Source organism: Falco peregrinus, chromosome 6, assembly GCF_023634155.1.
Source record: "Falco peregrinus isolate bFalPer1 chromosome 6, bFalPer1.pri, whole genome shotgun sequence".
In the NCBI taxonomy this organism is placed as follows: Eukaryota; Metazoa; Chordata; class Aves; order Falconiformes; family Falconidae; genus Falco; species Falco peregrinus.
Genome location: NC_073726.1, coordinates 81,504,663 through 81,520,729, shown reverse-complemented (window position 1 = coordinate 81,520,729; position 16,067 = coordinate 81,504,663). Strand labels below are relative to the sequence as shown.

Here is a 16,067-nt window from a genome sequence, read left to right as displayed (position 1 = left end):
AAAAAAAAAAAAAAAAAAAAAAAAGAAGAAGAAGAAGAAAAGGAAGAAAATTAAAGACATCATTCCTGGAAAATCAAATCAGTATATAAATGGTAATAAAAATGAGGATATTTCAAGCCACCAGAGACCTAATATTCTGGAGCTGTCAGCCAATAGCTGTCATAGCCAACCTTAAAAACTTAACTTGATCCATCTATGGAGAGGATTCTGCAAGTTACTGTTAGTGATAGGGAAGAAGAAAAAGGCATTATCTTCTGTTTTGTTCTTTCTTGGGGCTGTGAAATATAGCTTGTAGGACTCTCCATGTTAATGAGATTTTGGAAGTTCAAAGTCAGGTAATATTATTTCAGGTTTTGCATTAGGAGTTGTAAGCATGCTGGATGTAGAATTCTGAGCCCAAATGGCCAGGATTTGGGATTATGGACAGAATGGACAGAATGAAAGTTAAAGAAGTTCTTTGAGTCCTGCATTTATCAAACCTCCCTGGAAGCCCATTATCTCCTGCCTTAAGTTGTATTGTACTAACATTTCCTAATAAAAACATGACAAAACAGTGCACCAAAGTTTGGCAGGACAGAAGATCATCAGATGTAATGCTTTATGGGAAAAGAGGAGAAAAAAATGATGAAAGTTGGAAGGATTTTTTTGCTATGCTTTAGAGACAACTCAGGCAGACTGCTGTGTACAGTACTTTGCAACTATAGAATGGGGAGCTGATGATTTGGTAAAAGGGGTAACAGATAGAGGACTTCTTTTGAAGGAGAAAAGGAAATTCATTGGGAATGAGTAGAATTAATTATGCACATAGTAGCCCATGGGGGAGAGGAGAGGGAGGTGGAGAAAAATCCCCAGCACATCTAGGCTCTGCGCCATGCATCGTGTTTAAATAGAGTGTCCAAAGGAAAGGACAGAGGATTTAGCCAAAATGCTCTCAAAGCACCCCTGCTAGTCAATCTAAAGAGTGATACTGGCACTGTTTCTTTGGGTGAAGACAATAGGCTGCTTTTCTGGCCAGAAATAGTGATGTGTCAGCGTCTGCAAAATGTGAAGCTGGGCAAGGCAAAAAAAAAAAAAAAAAAAAAAAGATGATAAACTGAAAGCTGAAACCTCCCTCCCCCGCAAAGTATCTCTTCTCACAAATGCACACAAATGTGCATGCACACTACCAAAGCCATGAACACTTCTGAAAGTAATAATGCAGGTAAGTGCTGACGGCTGAGCACAAGGAAGGCATTTTATCACAAAGAGCTTTTGCTTCTTCATTCATTTCACAGGATTTGTTTCCATTCCAGTTCCATGCTTTCATTTGAAATTTCTAGGATCCTATGGCTGCCTTCCAAGCATGACTCCAGCACATACTGTAGGTGTTCAATGCATGTGTGCACTGGTGCATGCTAATGGCTCTGGCTGAAGCTGTGACAGAGTGGAAAGAGACAACAAGATGACTAATGAGCTGTTTTCAGTAATTTCCAATTACTAGATTTGCAGTTTACCTTTCTTTTTTTTCTTCTTTTCTTGAGTCAGAGCCAAAAAGGAGACATCTTGCCCCATATTTCCCATAGTGGTTCATATGGCTTTCAAAGTTGTGGTATTTTCAAAAGGACTATCATTTGCATTTACTCCACCACACACATCCACTAATTTTATTTGACAAAATTTTACCATGCTGTGCTTTATATAATCACATCACTTTGTGCAAATTCCCTAGACTTGTATCAAAATTCTGCTATAGTGCTTATAGCAAGAAACCAGAGTTTGGCAGAAGCATCTGGATTCTCATTGGAATGGGAATAAAACTGGGCAGATGGCAGGTTTTTACATCTCTTGCATTGTCCTCTTTCATTTATTTAAATTGCACCTTTTTTTCTGACCTTGTAGGTACCATTAAAGATGAAGTACAAACAAAATCTACGTGCAGCAGTCTTCAGATTTATACAAAGCATCTGTCTTCCCAGATACTTAAGCAATAACATTTCTGTCACCAGCCATATTTAGTCTTCAGAAGTATTTGATTCTGGGTCCAAGTGTTATGAATTGGGCCTATCTCTGCGGTTCAGTCCTCTGACATTATGATTAACATATGGTTTTGGAATGAGCCAAGAGATATCACACGTGATAGTCTTAGATAAACTATATATCTTGGTTTTGTGCTTTTTAAATACATTTTGAAAGTCTAATATTTTGCTCAGTATGGAGTAACGTGAAGACACGACTCTGACTGACAGGAATGAGAATCGCTTGGCCCCATCTGCACAATAAATATGCACTTCTACAATGCCTATATATTTTTTATTCATTACAACAACGGTTGCAAAATGGCAAGCAAATAACTTCTGGAAGATAAAAAATAGAATGAAGGCCTGTGTGAAATCAGAATCAAATTTAAACTGTACTTACCTTTCAATCTTATGTATGACTCCTTTCACAGCAAGCTCGGAAACCGTATGACGTACGCGATGTGATTGAACAGTACTCACAAGGACACCTCAATATGATGGTCCGGATAAAAGAACTTCAAAGAAGGTAGGCCCTCTCTACCTCATGAAATATTTGCTTTCTCTAGTGCCAGCTGGCTTTAGGAGAGATGTATACTTAATGAACAGTAATTGTCCAAAATTGCAAGCACAACAGGGAGCACAATATCTAGAGGATTTAACTTGGAGTCATTTTTAACCCTTTTTATGACCAAGTTTGCAATTATCCTTTATCTTCCTCTCCGTGAAAGTAAAAGAATTTAAGGTGCATGCTGTGAAGTTTATAGTATGAATTGAGCTTTTCTGCCCTGTCTTAGAAAAGGAAAATAATTCAAATAATAATTTACCTTTCTGTCCCCTCTTTGTGATTCTCCAGTACTGAGAGAAATCTGGTTTGCTTGTGCTCCCCTCTCCATCTGGAACTTTTCCCTTCCCACATTCCTCCATGCACATGCTTTCTCTGAGTTTGGGGATCACAGCTGAAATATTTTGCCACAAAACTATTCTCTTATGTTTCAACACAGAGTGCTTTTCTCTTTACAAATTAACACTGCTGACTAGGACACCAGACTGAACTCCTCTGGCCCTTAACAAAATGAAGAAAAAAAAAATTCCTATTGAATGGAATCTACTGTGTCAACATATATAGATATTAAATCTGCCTGCATGAGATTCAAGGAATAGTTGCAAATGTTATTGAGCCATTCTGTTTGTATAGTCTTTGTTATTAGATTACAGATGACACAGAGGAACTATGTTTTAGTTACAACATGAAAGTCTAGAAATAGAGTATTAGTATGCATGAAAATAAGAATTTGGTTTGATTTTGGACTGTGTGTGCAGAGAATCATGCTAGACTCATGTTCTTACTTGCTTTGTTTTAGGTGTAAAGCTACTGTAAATTCTCATGTAAATTATGCTCCTATCCAAGCTACTGTAAATTCTCATGTAAATCATGCTCCTATGCTTTTCCTAGCAACAAAGTTGCTTGTAATTGCACTGCTGGTAATTCTCTGCTTTTCAGATTGGACCATTCCTTGGGAAAGCCAGGCCTTTTCCTCCCAGGTATAGTGTCTGCATTTTATGAAAAATTATTAGCTTCATATCTTTGTGAAAATACCTATGGCTATGGTAATATGGATTTATTATCCAGCCAATTATGCATGAATATATAATTCCATCAATAAGCCCTGGAACGACTGTGGAAAGATAAATACCTTGCATTCAGATGGTAGTGGAGTAAATGGAAATTAAGAATAAGTGTTAAAAATGTGTATCTGTGCACAAGGAGTTGGAAACATATTGCTGGAATTTTTTCCACAAAAATATTCTTTCTAAACCCTTTGTTCTGTGCTTAGAATATATGTTGGTTCCACTTGAAAAGATTTCTTCCTTTCTGAACAGTCTATGGATTTCAGTTTTGGAAAGCTCAAAAGATCAATGGTATCATTCAGGAAGAACTGGTGTAGCCTTGAAAGCTAAAGTGATAGAAGCGGTATGAAATTCAGTCATAAAAAGTGCGAGCTCAGACACAGGGAAAGTAATAAAAAAATATCCTACATGATAATAGTGGTGAACCGTCTGTCTGGCATGTCTGAAAAAAAAAAAGGCTTGGTCCACTAATTAATTGTAAGCAAATACCAACTGAATATAAGAAAATGCTGTGATATACCCATGAAAAAAATAAGTCTGATCTTAGGATCAGGAGAGAGATTTTTGAGACATATAAGGAAGGAAGTATACATGTCTATGCACACAACTCAGATAAGGCTTTATGTGGCACATTGTGCAAAAATTTGCTTCCACATCTTTAGGAAAGATGCTGCAACAAAAAAACAGGGTAGAAATACTAGGATGACTAGGGAAAAGGAGAATCTACTCTATGAGTGGGAAACAGAAATTTGCTCTTTTTAACCTAGCAAAACAAAGGGCTGGAAAGGGTTATCTGTTAATTCTGCAAGGGGAGTAATTACCTGTGAGGCAAAAAAAAAAATAAAAAAATCTAAGGGAAAGGACAGTGCAAGCAGAAGAACAAATATTTGTGAACTGGCCACATACACATTTAAGCTGGAGGGAAGTCCCCGGCCATGCACAGAGGTGATTTTCTGGGAAAACCTTGTGGTAAGAATCGTGGAGATCAGAAACCTGAGCACTTGTATGGAAAGAACTGAAAGAAGTATTTATTTTTTATTGCAAGAAATTTACTTCAAATTTCCAGAGGCTCCATCTCATTCTCTGTCCCTACAAGCTCAAAAGTGATTTAGGAACCGAATTCCTATACCCCAAGTGACTTTGAGCACTCATTGCTCAAAGAGTAATTTTAGGCAATTGTAAATTTAGAATTTGAATTGTAAAATTGCCTACATGTAACTGAGGGTGCCAAAATTATTTCAGAGCCTTTAAAAAATGATGTATCAATGGTAAAAATGGTTTATACTATCAGAATGAGGAGCATCTCTCAAAACACATTTTTAACATTTGATACTGCAGAAGATTCAGTAGTACAATCCTTTTTGCCTGTAGCTGAGCTGGTTTTGGACCACAGGAAAAGAATCTATCAGCTTGAATACATCTATAAATATTTATGCTTGGGAAACCATTCCATATTGTGCAAGCTAAATTTATGGAAAAACTTTGTTTACCTCCAAGAATGTATTATTTTATTTCAAATGTATCTTTACCAAGTTAGAACTGTAATTTGTGCTCAAAAAGACTAGTGTTAGAGGCACTTTTTATGAAAGAGCTTCTTGTTTCAGAGGTGAGGAGTAATTTGAAGTGCTGGATGCAAAGAAGTTAATTTTGAAATAGTGTTCTGAGAAGTTTGGGAAGCTGAAGATGTTAATGAAGTTTAGTTTCACCAAGTCTGGGTCAAAAGGGTCGTAGCAACTATCGGGAGGATCTTAGGTGTGTCTGTGGGTTTGAACAAGCGTTCAAGGTGTTCAATTGTTAAAGAGTCTAAAGTATTGAGGAAGAACCATGAGATTGTATCCACAATTCATTCAGTCCTGGGCAACTCATGTGCAGAACCCACACTAGAAAAATGGACAACAGAAACAAAAAGAATGATATACCTGTAGGTCTGAGGTTACACAGCAACTTGCTTTACCAGCCACGACCTGGAGAGACAGCCTGCAAGTAAAGCCCCAGTTGATTAAGGGGGCAGGTGAAGTTCAAGTCAAAATCTGCCATATGTTTTTTATTGTTCATTATAATTTTTCATCAAAATTTCTTCTTTGACTTAATAAGAAATGGGGGAAAAAAACCACTGGCTTCCAGAGGTAAGGATAGGTTGGGTTAGGCACATCTTGAGATTTCATGATGGATAGTCTTACTGTGGAGAGCATCATAGGATTTCAGAGATGTTCAGGAAGCCGTCATCTGTGCTCTGAAGATTATGGCATGCATGTCCATGCAACTCCTTCCCTTGTTAATCTTTTCTTGCAATGTTCCTGCTGAATAGCTGCTTTGCGACACTATCTTAGATGCAAAAGCATGGTGGCCCTGCTAAGAATGATGTCTGCCTCCACACCATGCCAGCTCTACAAAGTCATATCTCTTGCAAAGACATATGGCTCTGCCCTCAAATGGACTGAATAAATACTACTGGGAAAGGTAAGATGGTTGTCAGGGATGCAAAACCTGGTAAGCTCAGTTAGGGGTTTGCAAGACCAAAACCAAAAGTCATTTGATCTAGTAGTTATTTTATCTAAATGCTCCACAAATCCAAAAATAAGATAAGTGGTTCCAGATAAATGGTCTGCAGAACTAAAACTAGGGTTAGTTTATGATTAGTCACAGTATTAACCAACCCGCCAATAATGAAGTGATGAACAAGGATGAGAGGTTATAGTATTGGTCTGATTTGGGTGGAAACAGACTCTTCCACTGTCCTCCTCCTCTGGAAAAAGAGCTCTTCCTGAGTTCCTCAGAACGGTTGGCTTATTCTACATTGAAAATGTATTTTCAATATGATATTTTTCCAGTTCAAAGGCATTGCTGAAAACCTCATTTGTAAACAATGTGGGTGTTTCCTCCAGACTGTGTTGCTTTTGTATTGATGGAAAGCAAAAGAGAAATGACAATGCAAAGAAAATTAAACCGCCAAAGAGAAAAACATGAGAAGTATTTTCCTTTCCAGCTCCCTTTTCTTCCCTGTTTTATTATACTCCCATTCAAAGAATCTTAAGAGTCTGATTCCAAGCCTGTTGAAATGAATGGGAGTCTTTCCAGTGACCTCAGTGGGGTTTGGATCAGACTGTTACTGAAACCCTGTTGTCAGCTCTGATAATATTACGTGAAGTAATTGCAGCGTGTCTATAGTATTATTACCTTTCAAAAGTGAATGAAGTCATAAAAGATCCAGAATCTGAATTCACTGGAAGTAATTACTGTTATTTTTCAAGTTAGTTTCTCAAAGATTAAAAGCACTAAAAGCTGTGTTAAAACAAGATAAGGATACAAGAACAGAATAAAAGCCACGCTGGGTCAGACCAGTCCTGACTCCGACAGAGCCAAAAGCAAGGTGCTTTGGGAAATGTATCAAAAAAGGGCATGCATAAACCTCTAACCTTCCTGTAAGCTTTCAGCCATTTGCAGATCAGAGATTTCCTGGCATGGTTTCTGTGTATTTAGTAGTCCTAACTGGTCTGTCCTCAACAAGCTTACCTAGTTTCTCCTGTAAACTTTTAACATCTGTAATATTTTGTGACAAGATTTTTTGTGATTTAGCTTTCGCATACACATATTATAAGGAATTCTCCTTTTTTGCTTGTTTTGGTCTTGGCATCTACTAGCTTTCTTTGAAACTCCTAGTATCAGGAGTGGATTTAAAAACATTAATAAGGATTAAATTTTCCAAAGACTTGAATCCCATTTTTATGAGTATACCTAGAAGACTGTGTTTTAGTTTCATTGAAAGCCTGTTCCAGGAAACACAATTTTGTAATGTGAAACAAAGATTCCTGTAATAGTAAACAAACTCCTTAATAATTGAAAATGTTGATAAAGAGGCAGAGCACGTTAATAAAATGTATTGAATTAACCAAGCAGATACTTATGTAATGATACAAATAAGAAGAGTGTAATACTTGACCTTTACTATACTTGATGGGCTTAATTGCTTTTGAATGCAATTTTTGAGATTTACTATAGCTTTTCAGGGGCAAAGGTGAGGAATAATGCCAAGGTAAAACAAAAGATCCAGTGTTTGGGTTCAGAAAAGTAAGCAAAATGCTGATGCTTATCTGCAGTTCAGCTGAACCTCTTGGGTCTGCATAACACAGGTGGGAATCCCAGGAGAAAAAGGCTTTCTGGTAAAATTTTGACAGTTCCATTGTTTGCTTTTTTTCCCATTAAATGCAACTTAAGCTTTTTGATGCTATTTTCTTCCCAGCTGTTAAGAAGAAATTGGGTCACAATGTCTTTTAAAGCATAATAAATACACTTAGTTTAATTTTTATCTTTTTGAGTCAATTAATATTTGAAATAAGAGGTATGCATGTTTCTGTTAAGAACTGACTTATTCCACCCCTCCTGGAGACAAAACGGGAACTTGGTCAAAAATAAAACCACTTAAGACATTTTCTGTAGCTGTCAGGTATTCACAATCTTTTCTCTGAAAGTTCATTTCATTACTGGGGTTGATCTACCTCAATGCAAAGAGACAGCAGCAATGTCACGTATCTCCTACTTCAAGGGCTTGGAAACTGCAGCTAATTTACTGTTCAGCGAGGTCATCCAAACAGTTTTGAATTGCATTCAATAAAAAACTAACAAAGAAGCTTGCAATTCATTTTGAATTTGGTATATTGATTGTTTTATACATAGAATACTGATAGCGTGTCTAAATCCTGCTGTCAGCACCTTCTGGAGGAAGGACAGAAATGTGATGTAGTTCACACCAGATTCAGTGTATATGGCTTGTCTCTGAAAAATTGATTATATTGCTCCTCATGAGCCAGTGAAGCAAATTGTGTCATCTCAGAGGCTGGATAAATGAAACAGGTAGGCAGGCAGACCTTTTGTTTAGGGCTCTTTTATTTGTTGAAAGGTGATTGTGCATCTTTAACCTGGAAGGTTACTTACTGCAGATGGATTTTTGCAACATGAAAAAGCTAGAAATTTCTACTTTCAGTGTATATTGTTGAATCTTCATTGTGGAACATTACCTTTATTTAAAAAGTTTTCCTTGTTGCAGTACAGCCCCTAAACTAAAATATTTTGGTAGTTTACTATTTTAATTTTGTTTTGACTGTCCAAGGGAAATCACAAGTGCCTGATATAGGGCTATGTCTTAGCTCTTTTTCATTTCTTCTATGTATCAATTGTAAAAGGTTCTGACTGACAAGAAAAGAAACTCAAGTCAAAAGTCATGATGCCTAAGGCAACTTTGTTATTTGCTACTTTATGGATCCAGGGTTTAAAAGGGCAATCCTGACTTGTGTTTCAGAAAGGTACCTGGTTTATAAGGCTAAGAATCTAGATCTTGCCGTAAGCTCATCACAGTTTTCCCTACATAGACCTTTTACAGAACTGGAACAAATACAGGTCCAGAAGGCTGTAGCTGCACTGGGTTAGACAAAAGAAAGTAGTTGTATCTCTTGCTATCCTGCTTTCTGTAGTCCCAGTACTGAACTGGATAGAATTTGCTGAGGTTTTGAGATGTCTTTAACAATCTGGAATATCCCGAGTGTCACAATGTTCAAATTCCTCATTTGCTGCTTTAAAAAATTGATGGCTCTCAGATAAATTTTAAGATTTTTGACTTAGCTGCCTTCTAGCTGTACACAATATAAAAGTAAAAATCAAGGAAGGACTCTTACTCTGTAAAAGCATAGTAGATCTTTTCCAGCTTTTATCATTTTCAGACCATCTGTCTGCAATTCATTCACTATCCTAATGATCACTGTATTTTTTTCTAACCAAAGAAAAAAGATCTATTTTCTGAAAAAGTTTGCTATATTCCAATGAGATGGAGCACACTAACTGAGTAAAAAAATTAAGATTATGGTGCTGTCCCTCATTTGATTTGCTCTTTTACTCATTTCAGATGGTAATTGCTGTTTTTTGTAAAAGAAAACAAACTAATTAGTAATATGTAATTAATATCATGTGCTTCCATTTGGGGAAAGTTGAGGATTGCCTTTCTTTTTTTCTCAAGTGGTGTGGGGAATATAAAAAAAAAAATATTTTTTTTTTACAAGAAACATCTCTTGTCATTCACTAGAAAAAGAGATGAGCCATCTTTGTGAAAATACTAGGAAATAAATACAGGGTCATGTTTTGAAAGTAGTGTACTATGTATACTCAGGAAGGCAAAGACTTCCAGGGAGGAAATTTATATAGTAATAAAGATGAGAAATGGACTAAATGACCCAAGAACTATTCAGTATTCTTAGGTATTATACTAGTGTTTTCTCTGATTGAAGTCTAGTATATAAAATGATGGGGTTTTATCATACCAACCATACGATACAAGCTTGTTTCAAGATTCTTTTTTTTTCTTCTGAGCTAAAGTTGGTCCATATGTATTTTCATCCAATTATGAATGTGTGCCTCCTTTCATGATGACCATGCATGTTTTCTTTGTGACTGTGCTGTTCACAGATACATCCACATTTACTGGATTGCTTAGCTGGTCTATCTGTTTTATGGCAGACCAACACAAAGAAAAGACAAAACTCAATACTAAAAGAAAGTTACTTTGGTTTAAAAGCAAAGAATGTAAAAATTCAGGCATTTCAGATTTATTGTTAGCCGTTCAATCTTTTCAACTATGTAAAGGCAAATAATCTAATGTAGGAAGTCTAAAATCATATATCTTGAAAAGGCTCAAGAGAGAAAACATAAACATGAGATAGAAATCAAACGTGCTGGAGCAATATTATCTGAATTTCTGCCCACCCTTCTTACCACAATGCTCTGCACATTGTATGCACAACCCATTTACATTTAAAGACGACGTTTATTAGAGAAAAATGCTTGTAAATTAGAGCTGAATGATGATTTAAATGGAGGCTAATCAGAACTGGGAAAGACCACAGCCTTTTGTGACTTATACAGCCTGCATGCCTATAAAGGGGTGGACATGACACCCCTACATGCATGCATATAATTCTTTTCACTTCATCTGATAGGATTGCCACATGCCACAAAATAGCTTCTTACTGCTTATCTGCTTCCTATTTTCTTGTTTTCTGTTCCATCCCACATTTGAGGATAATTAAAACAGGAAACATTATTTACTTGGTTTGGTTGTTTTGGGATGTCTTGGTGATTATATGAAGGATGTAATTAGAGCTGGTGAGGAAATTACTCTTTTAAAAAAATAAATAAGTTTATTGGAATATTTCCTCAGGTTTGGGGAGCTTTTTGGTTTTAGACCCAAACAAAAAGACTACCTACCTACTGCTGTTCAAATCACATCACAATTTAGAAATCCTCAAAGGCACGTTTTTTCTGGGATATGCTTCAAAAGACAAGTGTCTACAGATTTACTAACTAGAAAGTAGACTGTGGAGTCAATTATTTCATTTTAGGCAGAGATGAACACACAGATAAACTTGAGCCTCCCTCACTTATATTTTAAGAGGTTTCTGTGGTTGTAAACTAATGAATGATGAACAGCACACATGTATGAGCCAAGCCGTGTCATTTGTTTTTCTGTCCCCACAGTGTCCTTGAACAATCCTTGAATTTTCTCTCCTTATGGTATTTACTCGTTCAGGTTCTCTGATGAAACACTTCTCCTTTCTAATACCTATGCAGAATTGCCAGGGGTCTGTGACCTTTTTAATATTCTAGGTGGTCTGTAGAGAAGAAAGCAAGGAAGAAGAGTGTTCTTGCCAGCATTGCTTTTTTCTGAAGTTCTTCCTCTAAGATTGTGGAGCATACAGTACCAGTCACCTTGCAATGAACTTTGATGTAAATATATCACTAAACAAAACACATTAGAAAATGTATACATTGTGAATGGTAATAGTAAAGCAAGTACCATTCACTGAGAAATGCAAGAATGTGAGTTCCTTGCAGAATGAGCAAAAAACCTAAAGCTCAACCATTCATAAAAGTGGGCTAATATATGGAACAAACAAGGAGTAATTACTCTAGCCTGGTATCAGAAATACAGTTCAGTAGAGAAAAATGTGTCCAACTTCCATTGATACAGGCTTTAAGCTACTTTAGTATCGGGGTGTAGAGTTTTTTCTTGTGATTATTTTCTCTCAGTTCATAGTAGATGGGGTTTTGTGCTTCATTCCCTGTGAAATAACACCCCCAAACTATAGCATTCCTTTGCATTTGGCCATGTAAACACAAATAATAGACCCCACTTTACACAGTTTTCAATCTTGGCTCCCAATCACACCATTTGCCATGTGCAACGGAAACATGTTGCGTAACTGGGCTTTAATAACCAGGTCTCATGAAGGTTAGGAGGGAAAAGGAGGATAAAGATGCAAGGACTTTTCCCAGTGTCCTTCATTTATGGAGAGGAGATAGATCTCTGCCACTCCAGCCCTTGAACCCTTGGGTACAGCAACCTCAGTTGAAAACTGTAATGATGTTTTTTTTATGTATAGAAAGTATACATCAATCATGTCAATGATATTCAAAATGGGGAGTATGGCTAGGGACCATGCCTGTTCCATCTAACTACATGCAGTTAACTGATATAATTAAACAAGGAATCAAGTTACCTCAGACACTATCCATAGTCCCTTATGTTCACAGACTACCTCTACCAAGGTCCAGGTTGCCCTTTAGACTAACTTAATCTTGTCAGTTAGGCAAACTAATTCCCTTCTCTCCAGCGACCCTCTTTCACTTCTGTACACCATAAAGAAATTCTTTCTTGTTATGTTCACATTATTTATACTAACCTACTATTGCCAACTTTTTGCTTTAAATACTGTAGATACAATTATTTGAGTTTATTTTCCACCTAATGAATGTCCCATTTTTATTCTTCTTTATTTAGAAAAAGGGGTAGACAAAGGATACTATACTGTAGGAGCCAGACTGATCCGGCTAGAGGATAAGGTAAGAGCATGAAAGCTTTTTTTTTTTTTTCTCAGTAATGATATCTGATCTACAGACATGCAAGATAGTATCTTGGCATGATTTACTTTACAATTACAGGGCACCATAATAAAGAATAATATCATAGTTATTGTAAGGGAGTTGAAGTATCGTGTGCATGTTGTTCAGCATTAACCATTTACCTGCCATACAGATCTGGTTCTTGATTTTAAAAGGGATTACTTTTCATGTTGAAGCCAAATCACACATCTTGAAGATAAGTACTGTGAACTGACAAGGTGTTTGTCGTACAAGAATTAGTGAGTTAAACAGAAAGGCTAGTATCAGGAGTCTTGGTAAATAGCAACAGTTGATATCTTAGCTAATAATCTTGAGGTTCTTTAATGTTTACTGCATTTTTTAGCCCTGCACAGTCATCTTTGCATTAATTCTGCCCCTCCCCCACTGTATTCTCTCCAAGAATATGTTCATCTTTGTTATTAATTAGAGTTACTTAGAAGTATGCCTAAAGGCCAAAGTTCAGTGAGGCTCTGTTGGTTTAGATCGATTCCAAACATCCTCAAGAGCTTTTCCCACTCAAGTGATAACAAAAATACAAGTTTGCTTAAAACTAGGAATCTATTTCTCTAACAGGTTTTTGGTCAATTCCCTTACCTACCTCTAAAAACTGGTGTCCCTAGAACAGTGTTCTTTTTGTGGACAGTAGCAGCGCAGCAACTTGGGTATGTGGTATGATGTAACAGCTGAGACAAAAGTCCATTTGAATTTAACATATTCATTGCCTATTTGTATCCTTGTCTTCCTCATATTTGTCATGCAAATTTTCTTTTCACTTTTGTCTGGGGAAGTGAGGTGAGAAGGAAAGAGGAAGGAAATTTCTCATTATTCTAAAGAAAAACTGTACATTTTGCCAAAAAGCAGAAATTGAAATCAAACAAATACAATTCCTCCCTCTCTTGCCTAATATCTAACAATCTTTGCTAGGACAATATTGGAAATAGTGGATGCTGTGATGTCAAAGGACAGATTTTCTTTGACTTTTAGCTTTCTTGGACAGTGTTAGAGAATCGGCTTCACAGAAGAAGACAAATTATCTGAGTTTAAATTTTAAATTGGATTGATCACTTGTGCAGACACAGTCATTCAAAGTGAAAATGGCTTTCATTCAGATTACATTAATTCACTTCAAAATGAAGTATGTTGCTCTCTAGCCTCTCTATATTCTGTCAATTCACACCACTACTTTGTTCATATTTCTTGAATATGCATATATACAGATTTGAAAATACAGCAATTAAAGTATCTGTGATAACAGATTACTGCTAGTATTGTAAATACTTCTGGAAGCAGTTGTTCATGGTCTCCTGAATGCTCCAAATTTATGAAAAAGAGAGGCCAGAAAGTTATTAATGCATTTGACTCTAATCCAGCTTTAGCATAATATGCTGTGGATTTGATAACTTTTTATTTCTAAGCCTTAATTAGAGCACTGCAGAGGTATCTTGGTAAAATAAGAGGAACGTTATAGGAGATGCTAATGTATGCAGTAAATGCTGCAGTGAGTGGTCTCTGTTGCAGATAATCTGCTTTTACAGCTTAAACCTGCTAGAAAACTGAAGTCTGGTTGATTCAAAAAGGTTACCATTTTCATCAAGATTGCCTCAATGTAAATGCTTAGAGATGATGAAGCCACATGGTTTCGCCTTCTCATGTTAAATGTCTATTGCAAGCATGTGGTAACCAGTCTGTAGCAGGGATTCACAACAATGTTCTCAGAACAGCAGTCATGCAAGTTAAAAAACAAACCGAACCAAAACAATGGCATGACCATCTTAACTTCATTTCATCATGGTCTAAACATAGTTGTTGTGAGCTCATACCATTAGTTTGGGCAAGACCTAGCTGTTATTTTGTTTGAAGAATGAAATACTAGTGCTGTAACTGACTGCATACTGTATAGGAACTGGTGATTTCTATCTCTCTACTTATTGTTCTGGAGAAAACAAATAGAAGGGAATAAAAATATGTCACAGTATTTTCATAAGGTGACTCTATAGAAGACATTCAATCATTCCAGCTTCCTTTTTGTTCTTAGACCAAATTACAAATGTAAAATAAAACACCAGAGTCTGATGGAATCCAGGGCATTTGTTCTTTCAGTACAAATTAACCTGCTTTTGTACAGGGTGTACAGGTGTACAGGGCTTCATTCTCATATTCCTGCTACGAAAGTAGATACAACTGCACAAAAAGAGCAAACATTTATTGTGTAGGTTTGTTCAGGGTTTTGGTGGTGTGGATTTGTTAAGTTTTTTTTGTATTTGCATCTTTTTGACACGTTAGGCTAAAATACATATGTTTACATAATGAAAACAAAGTTAAGCTTCCCAGATAACTCTGTTTTAATGGGACAATAGAAACAACCATATCCTGCTGTCAAACAGCTTCCCCTAAACTGTTTTCCCATGTCTCTTGGGCTCTCCTGCATTAATAGTTTACTTTGTAGTAGCTGCTATGTGCCTAAATGTGAAACAATATTAGAGTCAGGAAGGACAAGCTGGGTTTCAACCTCTGAGGAGAATAAATGAAGCAAGGGCATGTCTGACATCAGGCTCCAGCTGGTGGTTGAAAAATGATCTCCCCCTTGGAACCAGAAAACCTTTGGGATCAGCCTCTTTCCCCTGGAGAAATTATTTTAACATTCAGTCACCCAGTATAGTCATGGCAGCCTCCCAACCAAGTGACACATCTGATAAAAAGACACATTTTTGGACAAATGCCAGTTGGTGTAGACTGATAAAAATGCAGTGCAGATTTGAACATTTCGTCTACTTAAAAATCTGTATCAATAAGCTATTAGAGCACCTCTAGCCCAGACTAATCTTTCCCACCAGCATTTTCCAGTTCATTTGTTTTAGTTGTTTCTCCAAAAAGGAATCAGAATGCAATTCACCATTCAGAGCTGTGTATTGTTCTGCATAAAGCCATAATTACTCTTTAGAAATTGAGAGAGAGAAGTGTACATTTCTGATGGCTGAGATGAACTTCATTTCCTTGAGAGGTTTGCTACTGTTTGAGTTAAAATGTGATATTTGCTGTGTAGAAGGGCATAGGCACGGATCTCTGAAGTGGTTGCTTAGTGATAAATAAAAGCTTTAAAAGCTTTGAGGCAAAAATGTTTCGAAGATTCAAAGATGACAGCCTTGCATTCATGTGGCATGAGTAGCGTTGCCTGCAGGCTCTGGTGACCATCCTGGCTCCGACTGTGAGTTTGAGGTAACAAGGAAGAAGTAAGAGCAAATTTATGTAGGATGAAGCACAATCCGAGTCCAGCATAAAGCGGAGTTGAAATACAATTGTATCATTTTGCTTTCAAATGTTGCAAAGCGGACTAGAAATGGATAAAATACATGTTGGCAGTTCCCAGTCAATATGTAAAACCCTTTTTGGCAACATTAATGCTGTGAAAGTCTTTACTTCTTTCATTAACATGGCATGTTGCATAGTCTGTTTACCCATAACACTTTTCAACCTGTTTTTCTCCCCGAAAAGGGT

At 36.7% G+C, this 16,067-nt stretch overlaps 1 protein-coding gene across 1 annotated transcript in view; it reads left to right on the top strand.

The window, feature by feature from the left end:
* LOC101911269 (potassium voltage-gated channel subfamily KQT member 1-like) overlaps positions 1-16,067 on the top strand; it is a 510,981-nt gene that overhangs the window by 287,083 nt on the left and 207,831 nt on the right. Inside the window, exons 14-16 of the mRNA XM_055809352.1 lie at positions 2,429-2,523; positions 3,499-3,539; positions 12,451-12,512. Of these exons, the coding sequence (XP_055665327.1) occupies positions 2,429-2,523; positions 3,499-3,539; positions 12,451-12,512 (198 nt within the window). The remainder of the gene's footprint in view (positions 1-2,428; positions 2,524-3,498; positions 3,540-12,450; positions 12,513-16,067) is intronic.